At 34.7% G+C, this 24,811-nt stretch overlaps 3 protein-coding genes across 3 annotated transcripts; all 3 read right to left on the bottom strand.

The window, feature by feature from the left end:
- Nucleotides 1-5: 5 nt before the first annotated feature.
- be2 (beta-esterase 2) lies at nt 6-9,273 on the bottom strand. The gene is made up of 10 exons (XM_013324079.1): nt 9,048-9,273; nt 4,607-4,759; nt 3,718-3,862; nt 3,030-3,224; nt 2,431-2,627; nt 2,203-2,359; nt 1,793-1,965; nt 1,426-1,576; nt 1,018-1,144; nt 6-650 (listed from the first exon to the last, which is right to left on the bottom strand). The coding sequence occupies exons 1-10, from the start codon at nt 9,225-9,227 to the stop codon at nt 464-466; spliced, it is 1,665 nt and encodes a 554-aa protein (XP_013179533.1). The 5' UTR covers nt 9,228-9,273; the 3' UTR covers nt 6-463.
- Nucleotides 9,274-11,916: 2,643 nt separating this feature from the next.
- LOC106126191 (uncharacterized) lies at nt 11,917-13,310 on the bottom strand. The gene is made up of 2 exons (XM_013323681.1): nt 13,034-13,310; nt 11,917-12,822 (listed from the first exon to the last, which is right to left on the bottom strand). The coding sequence occupies exon 2, from the start codon at nt 12,819-12,821 to the stop codon at nt 12,261-12,263; it is 561 nt and encodes a 186-aa protein (XP_013179135.1). The 5' UTR covers nt 12,822; nt 13,034-13,310; the 3' UTR covers nt 11,917-12,260.
- A 1,543-nt stretch (nt 13,311-14,853) lies between these two features.
- On the bottom strand, nt 14,854-18,018 carry Cat (catalase). The gene is made up of 2 exons (XM_013323948.1): nt 17,849-18,018; nt 14,854-16,476 (listed from the first exon to the last, which is right to left on the bottom strand). The coding sequence occupies exons 1-2, from the start codon at nt 17,903-17,905 to the stop codon at nt 15,010-15,012; spliced, it is 1,524 nt and encodes a 507-aa protein (XP_013179402.1). The 5' UTR covers nt 17,906-18,018; the 3' UTR covers nt 14,854-15,009.
- Nucleotides 18,019-24,811: the final 6,793 nt, after the last annotated feature.

Genomic DNA, 24,811 nt, shown 5'->3' with positions numbered 1-24,811 from the left:
ATTCGTTTTATTTGTAGGATAAATATTAAATAAATTTTAAAAATTTATTAACTGTTTTAAAAGTTTTTCGAAGTACATAATTTGACAAAAAAAATGTTTATTCTTCAACATACATTAAATACTTATTTTAATGTCTAAGATATATAATTAGTTACAATAATAAATAATCTTTATTTTAAATTATAAAACAATTCACATGTAACACGGGGGTTATAATTTCAATAAAATAACCGTTCTAATCAAAACATTTGTTCGAGTAACAAGATTAAAATATCTTAAAACTATTTTTCTTATTTTGATGAGAATCTCAAAGCACACAATTAAATTTCTAAAGTAGTGCGGTAACACACAAATTATGCATTTCGTTTCACATCGAAAATAATGGCCTTGAATATGTGTACCCTTTTGTGTGCCTTAAGAGGGTTATAATCTCTGTAAGAGACGTATCCTGGTCCAAACAGGTCTAAAGTTCGTCGATGAACTTCCTCGTTCTAATGCTGTGCCAGAGCGGCAAAGAGCCCCAGACCCTAGAGCGGGAAGCCAGGTGGTTCCTCATCTTTTGCTCGCTTCCAATCTCCAAGTATTCCATCCTCTTGCTGCTGCTGGCTGGTTCCCATTTAAATGGCAGTTTGTTTGGTTTGTTTGGATCACTGTAATAATTAAAACATTGTAATATTTTCCTTATCACCGAATCTAAGATATTTTCCTTTAACAGCTTCTAAGAATAATGCATATGGGTTTTTAACATGATAAAAATCAGATAAATACAAATTATCCGGTAATCTTGGAGTACCAAGTATAGACAAGTCTTCATCTCTTCTTTGATACCAACAACAAAAGTGTAAGTTTGATTTTATCAATACACACATTATTATATTCTGACAGTGATCATATCTTTTCATTTGAATTTTTAAAACAGCTTCATTTTATTAAGAAAATGTCCTTGTCTACTGCTTTGATCCAATAACGATATAGAGCTGGTTTCAAAACTATGAAACTATTCAAATAAAGCCTTACCCAGTAGTAGCAAAGTTGGTCCACATAGTTATTATTAGTTCGCTTATTCTCCTGTCCTCTTCAGAGAAGGGCTTCGAGAGGAAGTCAATAGGGAACAGATGCATCAGTTCGTCCGCGTGACAAATACCTAAAGTCAATTTAAATGTTGCCAATTAACTAAACAAAGGAAAGCATAAAGTATTTGATTGAAACCGTAAATAGGAAATATATTATATGATCAGACAGATTACTTATTGATCGAAGAGTTTCACGTCTATTCAGAAAATTACACGAGACGCTGCACCCAACATATTTTAGAAAATGGTATGCTCATATAGGATCGTTTAAATCGTAATATAACAAAGGTGTCATATAAAAACTCATCACCAATGACAGGAAACTGACGTAAGGTATCGTTAATTAACTAACCATAATCGCCTTCCTCGTCGCCGAATATCTGCGAGAAACTATTCGTCGCTCTGTACGTTAGTTCATAAAGGAACACTGGATTCTTCGTATAATTAAACGTCAACTCGATAGCTTCCAATGCTGGGTACGCGAAATATGAATCCGTGTAGATCTGAAACATTTTTTATATAATTTAATTTCTGGAACATCAAACGACACTGTGAAAATAAATACTAAGGTTTAATATCGAAGATAAATTATCAGAGAATACCTATATGTACATGCCTAGTAAGCAACAAAACGAAATCGTGCAAGAAAAATCACAAATACGAATTAATATTATATTAATTGCGCAATTTATTTACAAATCCATAGATTAGGTTCTCACTTCAAGTATCCCGGATTTGATCGCCTCCTGTTCACCACCGTTGAAGTACACGTCCTTGATGCGGTCAGTGATTACGTCAGCGTACGGAGAGTTATCATAATAAAACGTCACCGGAGCTATCGCCTCGAAGGCGGATATGAACTCCTGGTACCGGCTCGAGTTGGCCGTTATCCCTGGACGAAGATAATTTACGTTAAAATAAACAATAAATTGTATGAACAATAAGATTTGGTCGCTGGTAACTCAAATAAGAATAAAATACTAAACAAACTATCATAAATATGGATAAAAAGTAAGAAATACAAAACCTAACACATTAAGGATATTGACATGAACACAATTTTTTTATATGTGACTAATGAGGGATATTCTTTATCTAAAACTGATTAGAACAAGGAATAACAACTCACAAACAGACTTTAAGCATCCTTCGTCTTTGGTAAGACCAGTCATCCAAGGCACGGCGGCAATAGACGGCGTCTTTCGAGGGCTGGCCGTCAGGAAGGCGCCAGGTAAGTCGGGCTCTGCTACTGCCTTGAATGGCGTCATAGGTTCGTAGTCCCATTCCTGAAACATATATCAACAAGTTTGAATCTGTGATTCAATGTGTATCAAATTATCAAGTATTAAATACTCACGTAGAATTTGAACTCTGTATTGATAATGTCGTGGCTGTCTCTGGTGCGGAGACAGTCCAGCATTACATCAGATGGCGCTTGTGGACAGTCAAGGAATTTGGCGAGACGGAAAGCATTCCGCAGAGCCTCTCCAGGGGGCGCCTCTGCCCAAGGGACCAGAGCTGTTCCAGACTCAGAGATGCCTTTGTGAAATAAACCTGGGGGATAGCATTTTAATTACTAATATTATATATCTTACTTATCTTAGGTATATCAGCCAAGCGACTTGATTTTAATCGTTCAATTTCAATTGAATTAATTAAACAATTATATTGTCATATTGAAATGCGACATTTTGATTTCTTTGTGTATGTAAATTGATTTTACGCCAAGCAATTTGTTAGTTTACGCGCTATATTATTCTTATGATTAGTAAATTATTAATGCAATTATTATACATTTTCATTTTTATATTTTATTAATAAGTCACACTAACAATATTTTTCTAACTATGAAAAGCCAACTTTCCAAACCTAACAAGTAAACACGACATATAGAATAGAGATAGGCTTAGGACGATGTGTTCGGTATGTCAGGAACAATGACTGCAGTGAACTGACCTACACTTGTCCTTGACAGCATGTGGTAGTGGACACTAGCGCCGCCCGCGCTCTCCCCGAATATTGTGACAGAATCCTTGTCACCGCCAAAGCTGTGGATTGTCTTCTGTATGAACCGCAGCGCCTCCTGCTGGTCCTTGAGACCGTTATTGCCGGGACAGTGCTCGTCCTGTGTTGACAGGAAACCAAGCGGACCTGCGAAAGTCGTTAATTTTTCCTCTGTGCATAAATCTACTTGAAAAAGATTAAGCTGTAATCAAAATTTATATACTATCGCCATGTAATAGCTCATCGCTATTGAGATGTGTACGTGCTCGAAGTCGTACAAACGCAATAGCCATATACTTACTTAGCATGTGGAGTAGTTAGAGCTAATACTTTTTGATAAATTATTAAAACGATCATTAAGCATTCGCACCCAGCGCGAGTATGTCACTGAAGGTATAAAGACATAGAAGATGAATTCGGATAAGTTCTAGAAGGGTGGACGTTTGATAAGATACATCATCAGCTCACTATACGTCCCTAATGAGGAGCTCAGAGCCTACCCTAAGTTAGGAGTGACAAGATTACGGGACCAAAAATATCTAACATTACAAAATAATTGTTTTAATGTATTAATTTAATTTTCCTACTTTTTTAACGTGACATTATGGCGCATGTTAACTTAAAAAAAACATAGTCTCACCAAGTCTATAATTCATGGCTACCAGGATAACATCTCTGTCGAGGAGGTACTGAGGACCGTACATCTGCGTGGTCGCGTCACCGCACATCCAGCCGCCGCCGTGGATGAAGACCATCACAGGAAGCAGACGACCACTGTCTATTTCCTACGAAACATTCCCATATACAAACAATAGAAACGAAACATGATACAAATGCTTGAATATACGATATTGTAGATGGTAGAACAAGAAGCTTGGAGCCCATAGCTGCGGAAGAGAATGAGAAAGAAATGCAAAGTTCGTTCCACTTAATTCGGTTTCTCATAATATTGGGCCTACTTATTATAATGTTCATATGGCCGTAGCAAATTCATCGTGACTGTATGCTGCAAGCATTTTATGTATTAGATAAGCCCTCAATAAAGACAAATGAATAATTCACTTTATAATGATCTATGATCATTGCAAATCTTATAATACGTCTAAATCTATACTGAGGTCAGATTGAGTGGATGATAAGTAAATTAAGCTTTCAGGTTAAGTTATCACTTATTTTGACATATGACAGCCGCCGAGTTTACCCTGACATTACATTAATATTTAATTGATTCTAAGGTATAATAACTTGCACTTAATTCAAAGTTAAACTTTACATTAAATCCAAAGATTATCACATAATATTTTGCAATTGAATATAAATAAATTGCTATATAATGAGCATATTTTCAAAGCATTTTGTTTTACTATAAACTAAAAAAAGCTGTTAAATCCACCTTAAGAAATAATATTTAATATCTAGCATATGTCACGAGATTTAAACGCTCTGGTTACTCATAGAAATAATACGTTAGGTATTTTTCACATGATTCATACAATAAAGAAAATGGATCTTTAACTCTTCAGACTTACATTTCCCGTGAGCGGTGTGTAAATGTTGAGATACAAGCAATCTTCCTGCCCCACCACCTCCTTCTGCCGGGTGTAAGGGTTCCGCTGGACGCAGACGGGGCTCGTCCGCGTCGCGTCCAAGACTCCTTCCCATGCCTCCACAGGTTTGGGACCCTATAAACAAAGAAATGTACTATAACTTGAATTGGCACGAAGGGTAGAAGAATAGTCGTGATCCTGACGTGCGAAAACAAATGCTGGACGTTAAATAGTGCAGTCTTTTAAAACGATATTTTTTGTGTAAAATAACTATCACCAATTGAACTATACATGTTCTAATATACCAATTAATAACTACAATTAAAAATGTTATCTTTGTTATGAACGGACATGGAAAATTATGTCTTATTGTTTTATGTCAAAGTACAAAATCATTTTTTTCTACTAACCGTCACGAGTTGCTACATAGTATTTAATTGCTCTCATACTAGTTAAGCTGCAGCTAACAAGATTTAAAGTGGATAAGGAAAACTAAGTATTTTTTAACATTGAAGAAATGCAAGTGTTCTGGATGACAAGTTACATAACTTCAAGTGGAATCGTGGTCAGGCGCTATATTTTTATTCAGTACTAGCTGTGGACGGCGACCCCGTCCGCGCGTAATTAAAAAAAAAACTTACTTAGTTCTAGGCAAAACAATTATTCGAATTTTTCTCACCTCGTAAACCTCCCCTAGACCTCCGCGATCATTTTAAGACCAAAATAAGTTAACATTTAAAAAAAAATAATTGTCTCCACGTGCGATGTCGGGACCGACCGCTAGGAAAGAATAATTTGTGCCAAGTTAATGCTCTATAGAAGTCCGTACATTTTTACCTCTAGGGCTAGTACTATTACTAGATGTTTTAGGAAGTCAAACTAATAAACAGATTTGTTTAATTTCAATGATAATTAAGCTTAATGATAAAATGGCGTTTGTCAGATGACAGGTAAACATGTTTTGACACCGCAAAGTGTTGAAAAATTATCACACGAGAAAAACATTTTGTTGGTGTGATTTTTTTTTAAATGGTCATAGAACATGAGGAAGATAGTAATTCTAATGTAACTAAACAAAGCAGTAAGCTTGGATTCATGTCATCGCTTATTTACTTAACGATATGTTTTTGTACTAGTGTTTAACAGTGGAAACACGCTATCGTCTTAATACAACGTGTTTTGAAATAACTTATTTTCCTCATAATATAAAACAAATCGTTTTCCTTTAGGCTATGAATTTTTCTTATTAATTATTCATGTAAGAGCGAGAAAAACAAAATAAGGAAGATAATAGTAATCTGATGTAATCTTCATGAATGTCTCATAATTCTATATATATATATATATGTAATACTAGCTGTCGCATGCGTCTCTGTCCGCGCGGTATTATAAAATAAAATTTAATAAGTAGCCATGTGGGTTTCAAGACTATGTTCTACATCTGTCTCAAATTTCATCAAAATCTGTTGAGTCGTTCTGAAGATGAATTCGAACAAACATCCATACATCCAAATATTGGCATTTATATTATAATGTTAGTAAGATATTTTAAGACTCCAAAAACGTGTAACATCATTGTGCCTACGATATAATACTAAAAACATTAAACAATATTTCAATCCAAAAGTTGAAAAAACGTAAACCAGAAAACCTTATAAATAATTTTCAAAGTTCAAGGTGTGACATGTAACTAGATAAAAAAACTAACCATCCTTTATGAAAAAAAAAATATTCGGCCGTTTGAGAACTCGTCAAACCGGTTTAGATTACACGCGCGTTAAAACGTTAGCGAATTGATTCATAAATAATTTACTGCTATTAGTACTCATAAATAATAATATCTAACATATATCTCATCCCATATTTCATTTACAAAACAATGATATAATAAAAATCATAAATTACATTAATTATTCGTTCGATTAACAATAACGAGCTTGATACTTTACGAAATGACAAAGTACACAATCAAACGGTGACATATTTAAAGTGAAGCATTTAATGCACGTCACGAAGCTGAGATGTGGTCACATAAATTTGTTTCTGGCCACTTTGCTTCTGCTTTGTCAAAACAACCTACGACGTTACTCATTTGTTACCTGTGGGTCACCACTGCCGATATATGTACATACTTGTGCAAACCGAGATAACAATATGTCTTTATATTGGTGTTACGACAGTGAAAACTCACGACAAAACAAACTCACAATGTCACAACACATGCGTGGCGTATTGCATCTTAATCGAGCCTAACCATTTATTAAAATAATTACACGTTTTTTGTTTATCGGTACAAATTATTTCGGCGGAAGACGACTATGGAAATTTTTGTATGTAAATTCTACCAAATAAAATACAAATATATTACAATGTAAAATAGCGCATAAGCCTACTTAGTGTATTTTTTTAATTCAACGAGACAAAGTCGCGGGCAACAGCTATGTTTCTCAACATAATAAATTAATAGAAATAATTTTCAAACCATTAAGTCTAGGAGTCTGAACATCATTCAGAAACTTTCTAATTTATATCGGCAACACAAATGAGATCTATTTGTGTAAATATATTAAAAAGAAGAAAAACAGATTACGCCACAGATTACAAAAGCGATTTACAAAAATGTTTGTGTGCAGTTTATTTAAATAAACAAGTAGTTTTAACAAAACAACAGATTTATCTGTCAACAATATCGTTATCGAGATTTATCTCGAGAACTTTTGTCTCATTTATGTATGTAATGTTCAAATTAAAACCTATCCCGCTCGTTCTTTCTCTTTGTAAAAACAGAAATACCAAGAACACTTACAAGATAGTGTATTCAGTTCAAGAAGATAAAGATCCAAAACTTTGCCTTTTAAGGAAATTGCCTGAACAAAACATGACACAGTTAAAGTTAACGTTGGAAAAAAGTAAGTTTCCTTTCTTCAATTGACGTTGTCAATTGTTTTATATCAATGTGAACACAACATGAATTCATTTGAGCAATCTAATCTATGACACGAAAGGTCCTAATTAATGTTTAAACATGCACCAAATAAATTATGCTTGTATCAACACAAAGCATCTTATCCAAACACAAGTTTAAGATAACTTCTAAAAGAACCGCAAAAATTTTCCAAATGTAAAACACAATAAAGATGCATTTCAGTTATGGTTTCCATTGTCGTATGACAGAACAACAGGTTTATTCTACCTTTCCACTGCTGTGACACTTGTATTAAGGCTTTGAACCGAGACTTTGCCTGTTGAAAAAAAGGATAAAAAGTATCTCATGTGCTACTCGAGACTATGTTCTTTATCTATGCCAAATACCGACAAGATGTGATGAACCTTTGCTAAGTTATATGCGTACAAGAACCGTACACATTTTAAAGATCTATGGCATTTGTGTTGTTTCAGAATGTGTTCTAATTTAATTGAGATTCATACGACTTGAAACAAACATCCATCTATACATCCAAACATTCGCAATTTTAACATAAAACTACTACTCAATATCTGTGATTCGATTGACTTTTTTATATTTTAATTTATTCTCGCATTTGATATTAATCTGTGCTATTATTACGTTGTAATGTTGGTACCACGTGCCATCAATTACACATAACCGGTGAATATAATTATAGTGTAAATGACTTTAATTTGTAAGAAACTGTTTACTTTATCCGACGTTTTTATGACTTAGGAAAACGTGTTAATGCAACCTGCACATAACAGCGACAATATTCAAAGATAAATGTGAAGACAATCAACATTATTCACATGTTGTTGATCCAATCGCCCCTAACTTAGAGTAGACAAGAGTTCCTTTAGGTCGTTTATAAAGAAGTACATTTAGTCGCACAATAATATATAGCTTCATGTAAACACTTGATTAAAATATACACTTTGTATGTTGTTTTCATTACTCACATCCATTGTTTGTCCTTTTGAAGATATTATAGATATAGCGAAGCCTTTGATACAAGATTAGGAATTAAACCTCTTTAAAGTACGGTTACACTGTCTGCAAACAAACATATTTGTGGAGCAGTGATTAGAAATTGTCAACATCACAATATTGTAGATTTATTTCGTAAAAAATTAAAAGATTTTCAATAAAGTCAACATATGGCTCATGTTATAATTTATGATTTTTCGATGATCAAAAAGTTGACCCCCCCTAGATAACATTTATCAAACTTACATTTAATAAACAAAATTAAAAGAAAATATGTAAAAATAAAAAATGTAGCATCTTAAATTAAAAAATCAAGTTACCAAACAAAATAACAACAACGCAGTAATATTTTTAAAAATACACAGAATACAAGAAACAATTCGCGCGGGAAATCAGACAATTCAAAGTAAAAACAAATGTCTTACAGAAAAAAAATACTATTTGTTTTTATAAATGAGATAAATTGTTCGCTGTCTTATTTACCTTGAATCTTAAATCGTTGACCGGGGGTTTTGCGTACGGTATACTAGTAAATGCTGCTATCTGTCTGCCTCCCCTGGTCTCCAGGAAGTAACCTTTTAAAACTCCTAAGGGCGTCTTCACTGTAGGTTGGTCTTCAGCCCATACAGCGCACAGCATTAGCACACAAGTAACGAGAAACATGTTTGAACGCGGTCCGTAACTAAGGGAAGCGTAACACTGAATGAAATCTTTGGCAACACGTTGTTGTATTTAAATACGTTAGAGTTAAATAGATATTTGTCACCGTCAGAATATTAAATTGGTCTTATCATAATCATACTAGCCGTCAACACTGGCAACAAAACGTATCATTGATAATTCGACATTTCGATGCATTGGCAATGAAATCAGTGGGATGAAATAGACAATTTTTAAAACTGTTTATGCGTTTTTATTTATAAATGAGGTTTATAAGATCGAACATAATATAACAAAGTGTCAATTCATTCAGTTTACAACTTGACTATAATTTGTTTAGTGAGGTTATAAAGTGGCGAAGTTAACAATTGATCGGAGGCATACAGAGGCGGTGTATTTACCGCCATTTGACATGAAGATGGTAACTGTACGTACTTGAGTTACGATGAGAGTAAACAACTTTACAAGTGTCGTCACCGACAGACTCACAGGAGGGGAGGTGAATTGGAAATTGCAAGTCAATAATACATTAATGACCTCTCAGCAGGTCTCATACTGATTCTGCACTTAACCACTCAATTGGACACCAAAGAAGTTACATTAAAATTATATTGTGTACTTCTCACCAATTCCAGCACCTAAAGCCCGCCATAGACGTACTCAAAATGTAGATAGTCCACTACAAATATTCATATTTGTTTATGTTTTTTTATGACGAATGCTATCAATATGACTACAATGAAGACATGACGTGTTCATATTGAATGGCTAAAACCCTGTCGGGGTATTTCTCACACAAGAAGGTAAGAATCACTGAGGAAGAACAGACGCTGAAAATTATTTTCCTGTCGTAACTCACACGTAAAGTAACAATAGGAAAAGCATTATATTATGTTGTGGAATCCAAAATGTTGCTAATGATAAAAAACCTCATTAGAATTCTTATAAAATTTTAAGAACAGTAAAGCGTATAATTTGTGGCATTTGCTGACGATATGTATAAAATATTTATAACAAAAAATTGCTATTAACATAAACAAAATTGCTGTAAAAACAGGAATCGGCTGTTGGATCTAAAACTAGAAAAAACGGAAATTTACTAAAAAACAAACTCGCGACAGTGAACATCCGTCAGAAAAGCGTTAGGCAACATATTTACCGCTTTTTATCAAATTAATAAGTAGAATTTTAAAAGAAACTGTACATTCAAAATATTTTCGAAAAACAAACCAGTTATTAAGTACAATGAACTTAGTTGAGCCTTCACTAGGCTAGTTTACTATGTAACAGAAGATATATATGTGTGTGTGTGTGTGTCTTTTAGTAAAACTTTTTAAAATCAATACATTATAATAACAATTTATTTGATAACACATTAGCTTCATAATATGACCGGTGATTTGTAAAGTTCTTGATGTAACGAAGCCTTCGAACGATTTCACAATACCAACATTAGTGACGACCTTTCGAATTCAAAATAATTATGTATTTCGTCAGCATGAGATCTCACTGAGGTATAATCTTACCTTTGAAGTTTGATGAAAAACATCTCTGTGTTACTGGTTAACTATCTCTATTTTTCCAAAGATAATGAAAAGGAAGGCAATACGTTTTTGTACAAGACCCGAGTGCTAACTAGACGATCTCTAATTTCTCTCCCAGTGATCTTGACACAATACGTTTAACAATACGTTTTTTATAATTTGCTTAATTAAATTATTCGTTAATTCTGTTTGTCCCTTCTATGATGGACAAGGGCGTCCTTGACTCTTTTGCTATTTTCATTAGTTATTTTATTAACTGGAAACAGCTTGTATACATATACGTATTTCCAACGATATTATTTTAATGAATTGCATATATTAGTAACAATTTAAACCGCCACCGCAACACGTATCGCTTACAATTACTTTATTAGCCCTAATGTCATCTAATACTGTCATTATCAATTGCAGGCGCGATAAGGTATAAAGGTAATCGTTAAAACATAATTTTTATATAATGAAGGTAAAAATATAATTATAGGTCAGGAAAGGGTTAATTTAGTTACGTAGTTATGTAGGAAAAACTAGTAACATCAAGTATCATAAGATTAACAAATGTAAAAGTATTTTCATGAAAGATTAATTGGAACAGGCGAGTGTGTATGTTTAAAAACAACACAAAAGTTAAATCAAAACACAACCGGCACACTTGGTCCTTGCGTTACGATGTCTTTGTAGTTAAGTACTTAATAAAACAATAAACAAAGGCGTAGAGTCCCATACAAAGTCTCTGACATTCTAACAAAATTTAGACGCTGAGGGTGTCTGCTTATCCCCCATTTATGGATAATGCTTATTTATATATGGTCATGTTGAAGTTAAAACAAAGAACCCAATGTTACGCCTAAGAACTTTGGCTGGCCATTATGCATATCAATAAATTTTCTATTACATTGTATGCAAATAATATTTTAGTTATGTAATTTTGATTCTGTATTAATACAATGCAATATGCTTTATATGTTTTTGTTTTCGACGATCTTCATTTCCATATTTAAAGCATTACTCTTTACATGTCACATAACATGACCAATCTTGCGGTAAACAAAAACATCTATTTAATATATGTCCTGCACAATATATTTGAAGAAATGTAAAGGTGACTCGTGTCCCATGTACGAGCTGATAGTGTCATGTACAAGTTAATATATCTCTACATAATATTATTTGATCGGTCGATATTAATTTTTCTGACACATACCATTTCGTTGCTTTATTTAGCACACTCTCATAATTAACAAAGCATTCTCATGTTGAGTTCACATTGTTATCTTTTATAATCACAAACTATAATCACTCCTAGCAAAAGCTCTCACACTTTAAGGGATAAAATCATTATATAAAACTACATTCTGTCTGATATCTCAATCAAATGTAAATATACGAAACCTATTTAATGCAGGTCTACAACCATGCAAAGTTTTTATAAAAAGTTTTCAGTATAATAAATAGGTTTTGATGGAAAATAAATTTAATAGTCTTCCGTTCGGATTTACCGCAACTTTTTATTAAGGAGAAAGAACATTTCTTGCAAGGTGTTAGGCCTCCTTCTGGTCCTATACCTCGCCAACTTGTCGGCGCCGGGCAGCGCGGAGGCGGCGGGCTGATCCGAGTGCTTCGTCCGCGGCATCAGGCTGAGGTGCCGCCGCCGGTACGTTAGCTGCTCGTGGGTCGCCTTCACCTCTCGCCTGTTCTTCAACTCCTCCAGAGTACGGAGTATACTCTCGTTCTGTCTCGCGATCCGATCTGCAATATTCATGATGTACAAGATGTCGTGGCTGAGCCTCGGCAGCTGGATCTTGTTTACCATTTCGAACTTCTCCGAGATGGTGTTCATCGCCATGAGGACGTGTCCCGAGGAGCTGCGCAACCTGTCCTCCGACTTGCCGGCGGGGTGCTGGCACAGCGCGCACGTCCAGTGGTAGCCGAGGTCGCCGCTCTCCAATACTTCCTGTGTCTCGCTCACGCACGCCACGTGGTACTTGGAGTCGCATTCCGAACACCTGATACCCTCACCACTCCTCAGAATCCTCCTGCACTGACTGCAAATCATACTGCAACAAGTTTACAACATTACAACACATGCCTATGTACTGTTGTAGAAATTAATTTAAAATATATAAGTAAAACGCTGATAAGATTTCAATTACTAAATATGTTTGGATATAAGATCTAATTTAACATTTAAGACACATTGTAAATAGATTAAGACATACGGCTGCTTCAGTTTGGTAAATAAAACAAAACTAGGCGTTATCTTCTTACCTTTAAATGTTCAACTCCACTATACGACCATAGGTAGATAATTTATTCTCTCACATGAATAAATTTGAGTTCGAGAAAGATATATTTGACCACTTTTACGACAATCTCTCAAAAAAACGTTAAGGTCAATGACCTTTTCATATTAACAAAAATCCAAAATAGATAACGTAAAAAATTTGGAACATTAAAATCCACAGTACATTTTATGACATCAAATATTGAAAATAATTAAAATTTATTCCATGACATACATATCATCCTAAGTCATTGCCAATAGACGTAAAAATTAAAATTGTTTTAAATTCATTTTATTTTAATTTAATTTTTCGGCCTGTTTAAGATCATCAGAAGAGCGACATGATTGACCACACTTTGTATTTTATATGAGTCAAGATTACTGCTAGTTATTATTTAAATTATACAATACATAGTATTATGTAAGGCCTAAAAAGATAAATAATTGTAAATGTTAAATTAAAACAATATAACGACAAAACTCCCTCTATTGAACATAAGACAAAATTAATGATGGGTGTTTTTGTTTAGTATAGCAACAGATGGCGCTATCCTTAATTTTATAGAAAACAACCAATCTGCAATTGAAAACAAATTTTACGATCTTGAAATAGAATGAAAATGCAAGGAAAAAAATAAACCTTGTTGTATATATTTTTATTTAGAGTTTATTTTTGTATTTAATTTGAATATCAAAATGGTAACAGCTTGAAGGAATAACGCCATCTATTTATATGATGAATGGATACTTGACAGGAGAATTTATTAAAATGATCCAATAAGCAATAGATGTCGCTACGTGTATTCTAAATGAATTTAATTTTAGTTCATGACTAAGCTTATCGAGTCTGAAACAGCGCGAAACTGATTAACATAATTATGTGCGTAATTCGATGTTAAATGGCATCAACGAAATAAACATTTTTTTGTATTTTCTCTTTGTTAATATTATAGTCATATTATGGAATATAGATGTAGTTTTTCTTCAAGTAGGTATCAATTAGTGTAGTTAATAATACTTAGCAGTAGATTTAATACGTAACAAGGTCGACACGACACGGCGACGCGTCGTCGCCAATGCTTGTCAGTTACTTACCTCACGGTGTTTATCACATTAATTCACATGAAAATCGATAAGTTAACCGAGTACATTCTTTTATAGCTATCTATCTATAAATGATATTTAAGTATAATAATGCTTACATAGCGGAAATTACTAGCACATTCCGTTAAATATTTTACTAATATAATCCTCATTACCGTTATCTGTATCAAACTAGACAACGACAATTCTAACAGTAGTATAGTTTTTTGATCGTACGTTTAGGTTTGTAATGGTTGATATAAAGGTATATTTGATAGAAGGTGGGTAGGTAGAAGTAGTGACATATTGACTAGGTATTTTAGTATTCGCTTACTTTAATTTATGTTACTATGATCATTTTGAAATGGAAAATAATAATCGTCTATTGCTTGTACTGTAAAATTAAATCAAATCAAATCAAATTTGAATACCTAAATGAGGGTGGATATTTGCTTAACGTTGATAAGCAAGTTTAATTTATTTTCGCGGAGATGACATTGAGTGAACGAAGAATGCCCGCTATTTTATTAAACACAAACAAATGTTTAATTACAATTTTATGATTGCTGCTAATAATCTTCACTTTAAGGAGTCAGAAACAATGTATTTGAATTTACTGTTAAGATTAGGATTATTTCCACTTTTAATATAGATATGGTATATTTCTTATAATGATAAATGTATTATACATAGTTTGGAGTTTAAAAAAAAATGAAACATATGAAAAAAGAAAAAAGTATTTATTAAACGTATTAATGTTTAACAGTGATTATAGTACAATAAAAAATGCAGCGTGCAGTTTAACATATCCACACCGTCAGTATACATCGGCTAGAATAAGATTGCACCCAAATCAGTCCCATTACATAAATATAGTTTACAAGTTGGCGTGATACTTCTTGTAGGGAGCGAGGCCGGCGGCCACCTTGCTGCCGAGATCGGGGTGTATCTGCGAGAATATCTTCACGGCGCGCTCCTGAAGGAACCCGGCGGCGTCCTTCAGGTTGCCCACGATGTTGACCACGCAGCGCGCCTTCTCCGCCTCGTCGAACACTTGCTTGTAGAGGGCGGTGGCCTGCGAGAAGTTGTCCTCCGTCTGGCCGCTGTCGTAGCGGTCCACGTCGCCCGACAGGTTGTAGCGCGGCTGTAGGCGTTGCGCGCGCGGGCACTCTTGCGGACCCGAGAACGAGTTCGGGAAGTAGTTGGGAGCGCCCTCCTGGTTCTGTAGGGCCTGTGGGCCGTCGCGCTGGTAGTTGGTGACGGCGACGCGGTACGGGCAGTTGACAGGGATCTGCAGGAAGTTCGCGCCGAGCCGGTGGCGGTGCGTGTCGCTGTATGCGAACAGGCGTCCCTGCAGCATCTTGTCGGGCGATGGCTCTATGCCGGGCACCAGGTTCGAAGGACTGAAAGCGATCTGTTCCACCTCCGCGAAGTAGTTCTTGGGATTCTTGTCCAGCACCAGCTTACCGACCTGGATCAGAGGGTAGTCCGAGTGCGGCCACACCTTAGTTAGGTCGAACGGATTAAATTTGCAGCTCTCGGCTTGGGCCATGGTCATGACCTGGATGTATAGGGTCCAGCTCGGGAAGTCGCCCTTGCCAATAGCGTTGTACAGGTCTCTTATCGAGTAGTCAGGGTCCAAAGAGGCGAGCTCGGCGGCCTTGTCGACTGGCAGGTTCTTGATGCCCTGGTTGGTTTTGTAGTGGAACTTAACCCAGTGCGCTACTCCTTGCGCATTAACCAGTTTGAAAGTATGCGAGCCGTAACCGTTCATGTGCCTGTATCCGTCAGGAATACCGCGGTCTCCGAACAGGTAAATGACCTGGTGACTCGTCTCCGGCCTGAGGGTCAGGAAGTCCCAGAACATGTCGGGATCCTTAAGATGCGTCGCGGGGTTTCTCTTCTGTGTGTGAATGAAGCTGGGGAACAGGGTGGGGTCTCTGATGAAGAAGATGGGAGTGTTGTTGCCCACCAGATCCCAGTTGCCGTCATCGGTGTAGAACTTGACGGCGAACCCCCTGGGGTCACGGACGGTATCGGCGGACCCGCTCTCGCCCCCCACGGTCGAGAACCTGACTGCGATCGGGGTTCTCTTGCCGATGGACTCGAATACCTTTGCGGCTGAGTATTTAGTGATGTCGTGGGTCACCTCGAAGTAGCCGAAGGCACCAGCACCCTTGGCGTGCACGACTCGCTCCGGGATACGCTCCCTGTCGAAAGATGAAATTTCATCGAGGAAGTTGACATCCTGCAGCAGGGCGGGTCCGTTCTTGCCGACGGTCTGGATGGCGGTCTTTACTCCGACCGGGGCTCCGGACTTGGTCGTTATATAACCAGGCGAGTCCTGAAAGTGAACATTGAGACATTATGTAAAGGTTGTTATTGTACATGTTATGTATTTTGTTATCATTTAAAGGTATGTAATTTTATCGTGGATGAGATATACAGATATAATAATTGTATCTAGAGCTTGGTTAATGATAAAGCAAAGCCGGCGGATATATTTCACGGTGACAACATTCAAAAACATTTTGGTAAAAAATCAATAATCCTAGTTATAATTATTTAAAATATCTCGGAGTCTCCGAGTTCACCAGATGTTAAATAATACATACATAATATGTTGTTAAAATATTCGCATATTGTAGATATATTTTTACTTGAGATAAGCAGAGATATGTTCCCTCCTCGTAACATTTAAGACCTCTGTCTACGTCATCACTCTATCATAATGTGATAACTTAGTTACTCAAACGTAAACAATATGGTTTGTTAAAAATTTATAGAAATATTAATATATTTAAATTATTATTATTTGTTCAATGAAATCTTTAACAATAATTAAATATTTTTCTACTGAAACAAGAAGCTATCACCTAACAGATACCTACTTGGGGAGACATTACAATACTGCGCAATTTAAAATAAAAACATATATGTAGGTAACATTTGATATAAGATTACTGACTTTAAAATGAAATACTATATATATTATATAAACACCGTGAATTTTGAAATGTATGCAATCTTTACTACAGTATGTTTGTTGTTCCTGGACCTGATTATGTAACGTCAAAAAGATATATAACTACCTAGGTACCTATCTTTTGACTTATTCTAGACATCAGATTAATATATTTTTTCTAACATAAATTTATAGTTACTATATAACTAACAAATAATAAGCATCAGCATAATAACGTTTACTTTATAATAAAATAAAAACATAATTCATTATTTTATGAAAATAAAGTCGCATTGCGCAGAGCAGACACAAATTACACTTTGATCTCTGTCATAACAACTCTGTTAACACTTTTTATTTTGTACAACTTTTGAATGAAACATTTTGTAAATAACACGTGTGTATAATTTATAACAAATTGTATGTCACATCTTCATTTGTATTTAGAAATAAATACAATTATGATATTACTAAAACATCTAGCACAAGGAATAAATATATACTTTTATCACTTTATACTAATCGGAACTATTATTTAATATATGCTTTGCATTAATGAAAACATACCAACACTATTAGGTAATAATGTTCAAAGTACAAATAGATAAACAATGACTTGTGATATTGAACAACTTCAAATTAACATTCGTAACAACTTCCAACAAACAACACAATTTATACAGCGACTAAAATAACTGTATTATTAAGTAGCGACTTAATACCTAAATAAAATAGTAACAATTGTACCGACCTTAACGCATTTGCTGAAGTTCACAAGTTGGTCGGAAGCGGGATCTCTTGAAGCCATTTTGTTGTTAAAGTAGTTTTTGTATTTGTTATGCAGACAGACCGGTTTCACAACACACGGAGCGACGCACTGCTTCAGTACTGTTATATCAAATGAAACGTCGCCGGCCAATCTCGCTTTATATAGCCTAACCACAAGCGTAAAGCGCTTCGCCTCGCGTATGTGCAACGGTCCCACACGTGTAAAGCGCTTCAACTGGGATACGTGCAATGATGCCACAAGCGACAAGCGCTGTGTTTTGAGTGTCAGTAACGTCGCAACAAGCTTAAAGCGCTTTAACTGACATATGTTTGTCCGTATGCAAACAGAGAAGCCACACGGGTGGGGCCGCGCCGCGTCGGCGTTCTTCCGGCGGCGGTCCAATTGAATAGCGAATAATCTTCATTTATAATATAGGAATTAAAACTTTAAGTTTTACTGTAGAAAAGCGTTATCTGTCGAATGAAAACAAAATTTTACCTACCGATTTATCACTGGCGACCTTTCATAAAAATGCGTATACCTGGACATTTGAAAAATAACGCTTGTCATAATACCCATTTATTAAAGCAATAGTACTATTATTGCTATACACTTAAATAAGGCGACTAGCAAATTGACTGTTACAAGATTGATAGTTCTTCTTCTTCTTCTGCTAGCTCTACAGCCCTTTGTGGGCCTTGGCTTGGTCCAGCAACTTTTTCCACCTCGGTCTATCTCTGGCCACGGACTTCCAGTTTGCCATGCCCACTTTTTTTGCGTCTATCGATCGGAGCTTTGGTCTCCCTCGACTTCGACGACCTTCGGGATTAAGATTGATAGTTAAAACTATATAAATTATTACTTTTTCCCTCTCTGGTTAGCTCCTATCTCATGTTATGGTGCTTTATATTTATTACCACATGTCTTTTTATTCTGTAAGGATTGGTTTTTAGCATTTCACTTGGAATACCTATTTATTTACCCCGCAAGCTCGCCGCAGCCGCGGCCGTCTCCGGCCATGTGGTTCCACTCTAACCACTTGTACGCTGCTAAACGCGGACGCGATCGGTCGTGAGTTCCCGAACAAAACATTAAAATAAAAATGTCCTCTGTTAGCAAATATCAAATTATTGAAAATTATCATCCAGCTAATATGATTTACAAATATTTAGTAATCATGATGATATACCGTATACAAAAATATGAAATTGTTGCGTAAATCTTCAGTGATTTTATGAAATTAGAAATTACTAAATTGGAGGTTATTTTAATATGTTAAGTGCAGTGATAGCTTGTACACCTATCGCATTTCGTTTATATCGAGTTAAAGAATAAAAAAAGCTTTTGTCTTCTATTGCTTTTAGATAAGATAAAGAAAGAACTCTCTTTCTATTCTTAGTCTCTGAGGTCCAAATGTAAGTGTAAATATTTTTGGAACCAAAGTTAAAATTAATTGTTTTAATTGTAATAAAAAAATATATGTTGTCAGTCGTGTTTAGAAGAACCACTTTCACTTATGAAATTCACTATTGAAAGTAGTTAGTTTGCAATAAAATAATGTAAAATACTCGTAGGTATTGAAATATAAAGTAACATATTTCAATATAAATTTATATCAAATCAGATTAAAAGATAAACAAAATACCTTTACCTTCGGCCTTGTCCGGTACAGATAATATGATAGGAAATAAATATTTGTTTTTCCACGTTAATATAAAAATATAATTATGTAATGCATTTTATAACTACAGCGTTGATATCTAGGAAAGAAAAGTAGGAAAATAGTGGAACTTAGTAAATAACTAAATGCTTTTGGTATATATGTGAGTTTGAGTTTGGTAATGTCGTGGTGTTTCTACAATCCCATACGAAGTTAGTTCCCTCTGCATTTTCTACCGCGACATGAGCAATGTTCATTCATACGGCAAAAAAAGAAGTCGATCCTCTGAACAATGAAAATGTTGCGTCCCCTAATTTGACGCGCCCCTTGACATCTCTAACCCCTCTGAATACTGTCACACTTGCAAAAGCAAAGCGTGATTTCTACAATTTAAAATAATATCCTAACAACTGTACATATTATAGAAGTGAGGAGGCTAACTATATCAAATGTTTTTATAAAGTCTTCAAACGCAGTGGCTCATGACTATACCGAAGCGACGGTTTAAATATTTAATTTTCTTATACTTTTTTATATGAGCATATATTATGTAGAAGAAGTCGCAAAACCCTCCCTCTCTATATATGTACAAAGACCTGAAGACCAACCAAAATGTTTGTTTACTAAACGCTGTATTGTGTAAGCAGATCCGGAGCGCCTCACTAGTTAAGTACAACACTCGTTCCATAGTATAATAATTAACTAGAAAGAATTATAACACTAACAAAAACAACATAATGCACGCCTGTAATCTAGAGGGGTAGGCAGAGACCACGGACTTTCACGCGGACCTTATGCACGGTCCTGACACACCTCTTACCTTAATCAAATAATAGTAACAAAAAATTACTCAGTTTCGAAAAAAAATGCCATTATTAATTTAGACAAATGTCTATGTAAATTTATGCGACTTACGTTACTATTTGTTGGAGGATTCGCACCGGTTTGACCTCGGCCAATGTTAAATTCAATTTATTCTATAAACATCATCAACATTACGAAGCACTATTTGTGAAAAATTAAAAAAAAATCATAAAAATATAATATCTAGAACAAAAATGTAGGCATTAAAGAAATACATCAGAGATATGTATATAATACATATTATGGTACCTAATAAGTGGTACGAAACTTTTACCGAATTTATCATATTCAGAATTCATTATTAAATTAAGAAAATATTAATCAATAGAATCTCACACAGCACATTTACTCACAAATATACACTTACTAGAAAATTGACTTTTAAACGACTTTATATGGAACACTAGCATCCGGAATTCTATTTGAGATATAATATATGTATGATGTCTCTTTCTAATACTTTTGACCCTTCCTATTGCAACTACAGTAGATCACAAGAACTTATAAGAAATAATTTCAGATATCCCTGCCGGCCTCCCGCAAACATACACCTGCATTCTACGTTAGTGTTATCTTAATACGATACCTATATCTTATTCATCGTATTAATATCTATAAAATTATGTACAAAACGAATAAAAATATAAAATAATTGTTTTCTATATTGCGATGTAGCAAACAGGTCCTGACAAGTAAACAGAGAGGGCCTGCGTTATGTGTTGTCCATTTCCTTTTATGGAAATATGGTCTGTAAGTAAAAAAAAACAAATGTATTGTTTTCGTTTGGAAAAACCGCCGGAGATTTTCCACTATCAAATATTCATTACTATGTGTATTATAATATATAATTGAAGTTTGGATCCAAAGTATGAGTGTTTGTATGATCAAGAATTCTTGCACATATTTATCAGACAGCTATAGCGCGCGACTCCGTCCGCGTGCAATTAAAAAAAAACTAAATAAGTAGCTTATGTGATCTGCCAGACTAGATCTGTGCCAAATTTCTTCAAGGTCCTTTGAGTTGTTCCGGAGATATCTTTTAATAAACATCCATCCATCCATTCAAACTTTCTCATTTTTTATATAAGTAAGATTGCCAAATAATCTTCGGAAATTAATTATTTCTTAATGATATTTAAACTTTAGTTGGTTAGACGGTTTCGTTAATAATTTAAATAATAATAATTTAAAAGCGTCAATAGCCTAATGGTTGAGGGTACGGATTTCCGATCACGAGGTCGGGAGTCCGAATCCCGCCATTCGACTACTGTCGTAAACCATATCCTAACACAAGCTTAGAGCTTAGTTGGAATGGTAAAAGAAATATTAGTAAATTTATAAAAAAGTCTGCTAATATTTTAACTAAAAAAAAAACAAAACAAATTATAATCATATTACAAACCAGTAATGTATATTTCAATGAAATAAAATTGGCATCACAAAGCGATTATTCATATTTAATTATAATAGGATATCCATTTAAAAAGTTAACAAAGTATTTCATTGATACGATTACGTGCTAAAAGAGGTAACAAAAAAAGATTCCATTGTTTTAGATAGCCTAGATTAAATGTGTTCCAATTATTCAAGTCCTAGTTTGCCATCTCATTGTTATATTGTAACAATTCATCAGTTATGTGCCAAAATATAATACATATGTACGTCGGATTACATAACAACGTTTTATTCACTATACCATGTTTTAAACTTATAATTTAACAAACATGCGATCAGATTAATCGTACCAGAGAAATGTATATATTGACCTTAACCTTTGATAGGCAGTAGGCTCATTCGCCTGCAATCTAAAAACAACTTATTTACTTGTGCGAACTATTTCTATCCGCGCTCACTGATAACAAGTGTGCTTGCTTTCACTGTTACTTATCTGTCGTCGTCACATTTTGAGTTGACTTAATGTTATGGCCACTTCAAGAAATGACCAGCCACTTCCAGAGACAATGTCACGGCAAATTATTCCAATCTAGTAATCAACATTTGAACAACATTATCAACACTTCTGAAAATAAAATATATTATTAACTTTTATTTATCAATATTTTGTACTCAGTATGTAAAAATTTGTTAGTACCAAATCAAGAAAATCTGTAATCAATAAATATTTAGGCTGGTTTTTAATTATTTTTACACGCTATTGAAAAATGTATAAAACATAAAAATCAACTGGTGGCCGAGATAAGATAATATTCACTGATATAAATAAATAGCGAATATCGCTAGAAAAAATATAAAACGACAAGTTAGATTGATGGCCGATATAATAACATATATTTATTTTCGCATTATTATAACATTAGTATAAATGATTACATTTCAACTCATGACAATTTACAATTGAACATTTTAAAAATTAAAAAAATATATACTTTTTTCATTGTAAAGTCATCGATTATATGATAAATTGTTCGTGTATGAATCGCCTTTAAAATTGTGGAATTAACCAAACGACGCAGTTACGAAAAGGTCGCAAGATGGATCAAGATTTCGCCTAGATCGTAGTTGATGTTTTTTTTTAATGCACATTAAATTTTAAAATATTGCGACACATTGCGCTGATATATATATTTTACTGTAACTATAATAATCGGCCCTGACACCCATACGCACACACGCACACACACACATGCGTGCGTACGTAAAAAGTTAAATACCATTATTTAGTGTGTTGACAAATGAGATGGAATATATACCTCTCTCGTTATATATATAATATAATACATTTAACACATTATAGCAAACAATTCGACGTTTGAACTTATCTACATAAGGAAATAAAACTCACGCCCCTAATACACTTTAAATATTCCCGGCAACCTCAGCCGCTTTTCTTCGCTCGTAATTCAAGCTGCTCTTTTGTTACAGGACACTTAATACCATTCTTAAATTTCAATGACCGCATTGGCGCAGCCATGGGGCGGAGCTAAGGGGACTCGAACCCCCCCATCCCACCTCGTAAATCATCACAAAGCTTCCGCGACAAATATAGTTGCTTTTATCAGCAAGAATTTCACTCCTAGTGTATAGGATAAGCGAAACATCAATGTTTTAGAAGTAAGATATCAGAGAGGAAGTATTTATTAAAAATTAATATTTATATCTGTAATATAGAAAATATGAATGAATATTACCGGTGCATGTTATCATTAGACTTGTTCTGTCAACTGATTTATGTAACGATTATTATAAAGATGTAACTATAACTTTATTGGGGAATAAAGTGCAGCAAAACATCTGCGTTTCCTTTGATGTTGCAGATGTCTATGACCGTATCACTTCGTTATTCGAGCCGCTCGTTGCCGTCCATCTTTAAAAAAAAAACGATGATTTGACTTCTGTTCATTTTGAAAGTTATGTGAATCCAGCGAGTGTGTCGCTAGCGTAATTGTAACATGTTTGTAGTTACGTGTAGTACAGGAGAGGAACAGGTTTGTCGAGTTACTTGTGAGGCCGATCAGTAAGTACCCCACCCCACCCCACCCCACCCGTACCACTGCACATATCCATTATAGAAAAGAATTTGTCGAGATAAAATACGAACATCGAAAGGAAAAAACACACACAAAAACTTGGCTTCCTTGAACATGACTGCGGATGAGCCGACAGAGACGTGCCGGAACTGCGACAAAAGGAATCTCTGCCTACCCCTCTTCTTCTAAAACTCTGTCGCAATGATCATATTTGTCATGGATAATATAATTATACGCAGACTTTGTAACTGTTAAATTTATACGATGAGTAGATATCAATTTTTATTATAATTTTCAAGAATGTATACATTCATGTAAAAACAAACTCCAGTGATAACGTAAATGATAATAATTGCAGAAAATAAACGAAGATCGCATGACATTCGGAACTTTCACCATAACTAGTTGGTAAATCCTAGATATCACCGTAGTTCAAATATTCACTGTAACATGCACTTGGTAATTATTGTTTTCTAAAAGAGATAATGAAAATGAAATGTTGCCCACAATGTGTTTTGACATTTTGGTCATTCGCGCTAAAGCGAGATAACATAAGAGCATAGCTCACAATTAAAATAATATCAACACAATGATATATCATGCTTCTGGTTAGCTGACATCTGTTTATATAAATACCCAGATAAGTTTTCGTAAATAAAATCGTCTTTGTTATTCTGTTTAATTCCATCCCTCTTATCGCATTCTATGCGGACTCGGCAGAACAGCTTTCTGTATTCCAAAACATCGATTGCCACAAAAGTCAGTCCTTGCTTGATTGTGCTACCCTACAATCATTGTATACATTCCCTGTATAATTTATTGTATGTTGTTTCAACATGTTGATGTAAAGTACAATGTAACAGGATTTTATCGCACACGAATACCTCTTATGTTTTTGTCTGTAGCTTATTTATGACAATTAAGTACTTTTCC

Source organism: Papilio xuthus, unplaced genomic scaffold (assembly GCF_000836235.2).
Source record: "Papilio xuthus unplaced genomic scaffold, Pxut_1.1 DF825017.1, whole genome shotgun sequence".
NCBI classification, from domain to species: domain Eukaryota; kingdom Metazoa; phylum Arthropoda; class Insecta; order Lepidoptera; family Papilionidae; genus Papilio; species Papilio xuthus.
Note: the sequence above shows the minus strand (reverse complement) of the source record. Positions and strands in the feature narration are given on the sequence as shown.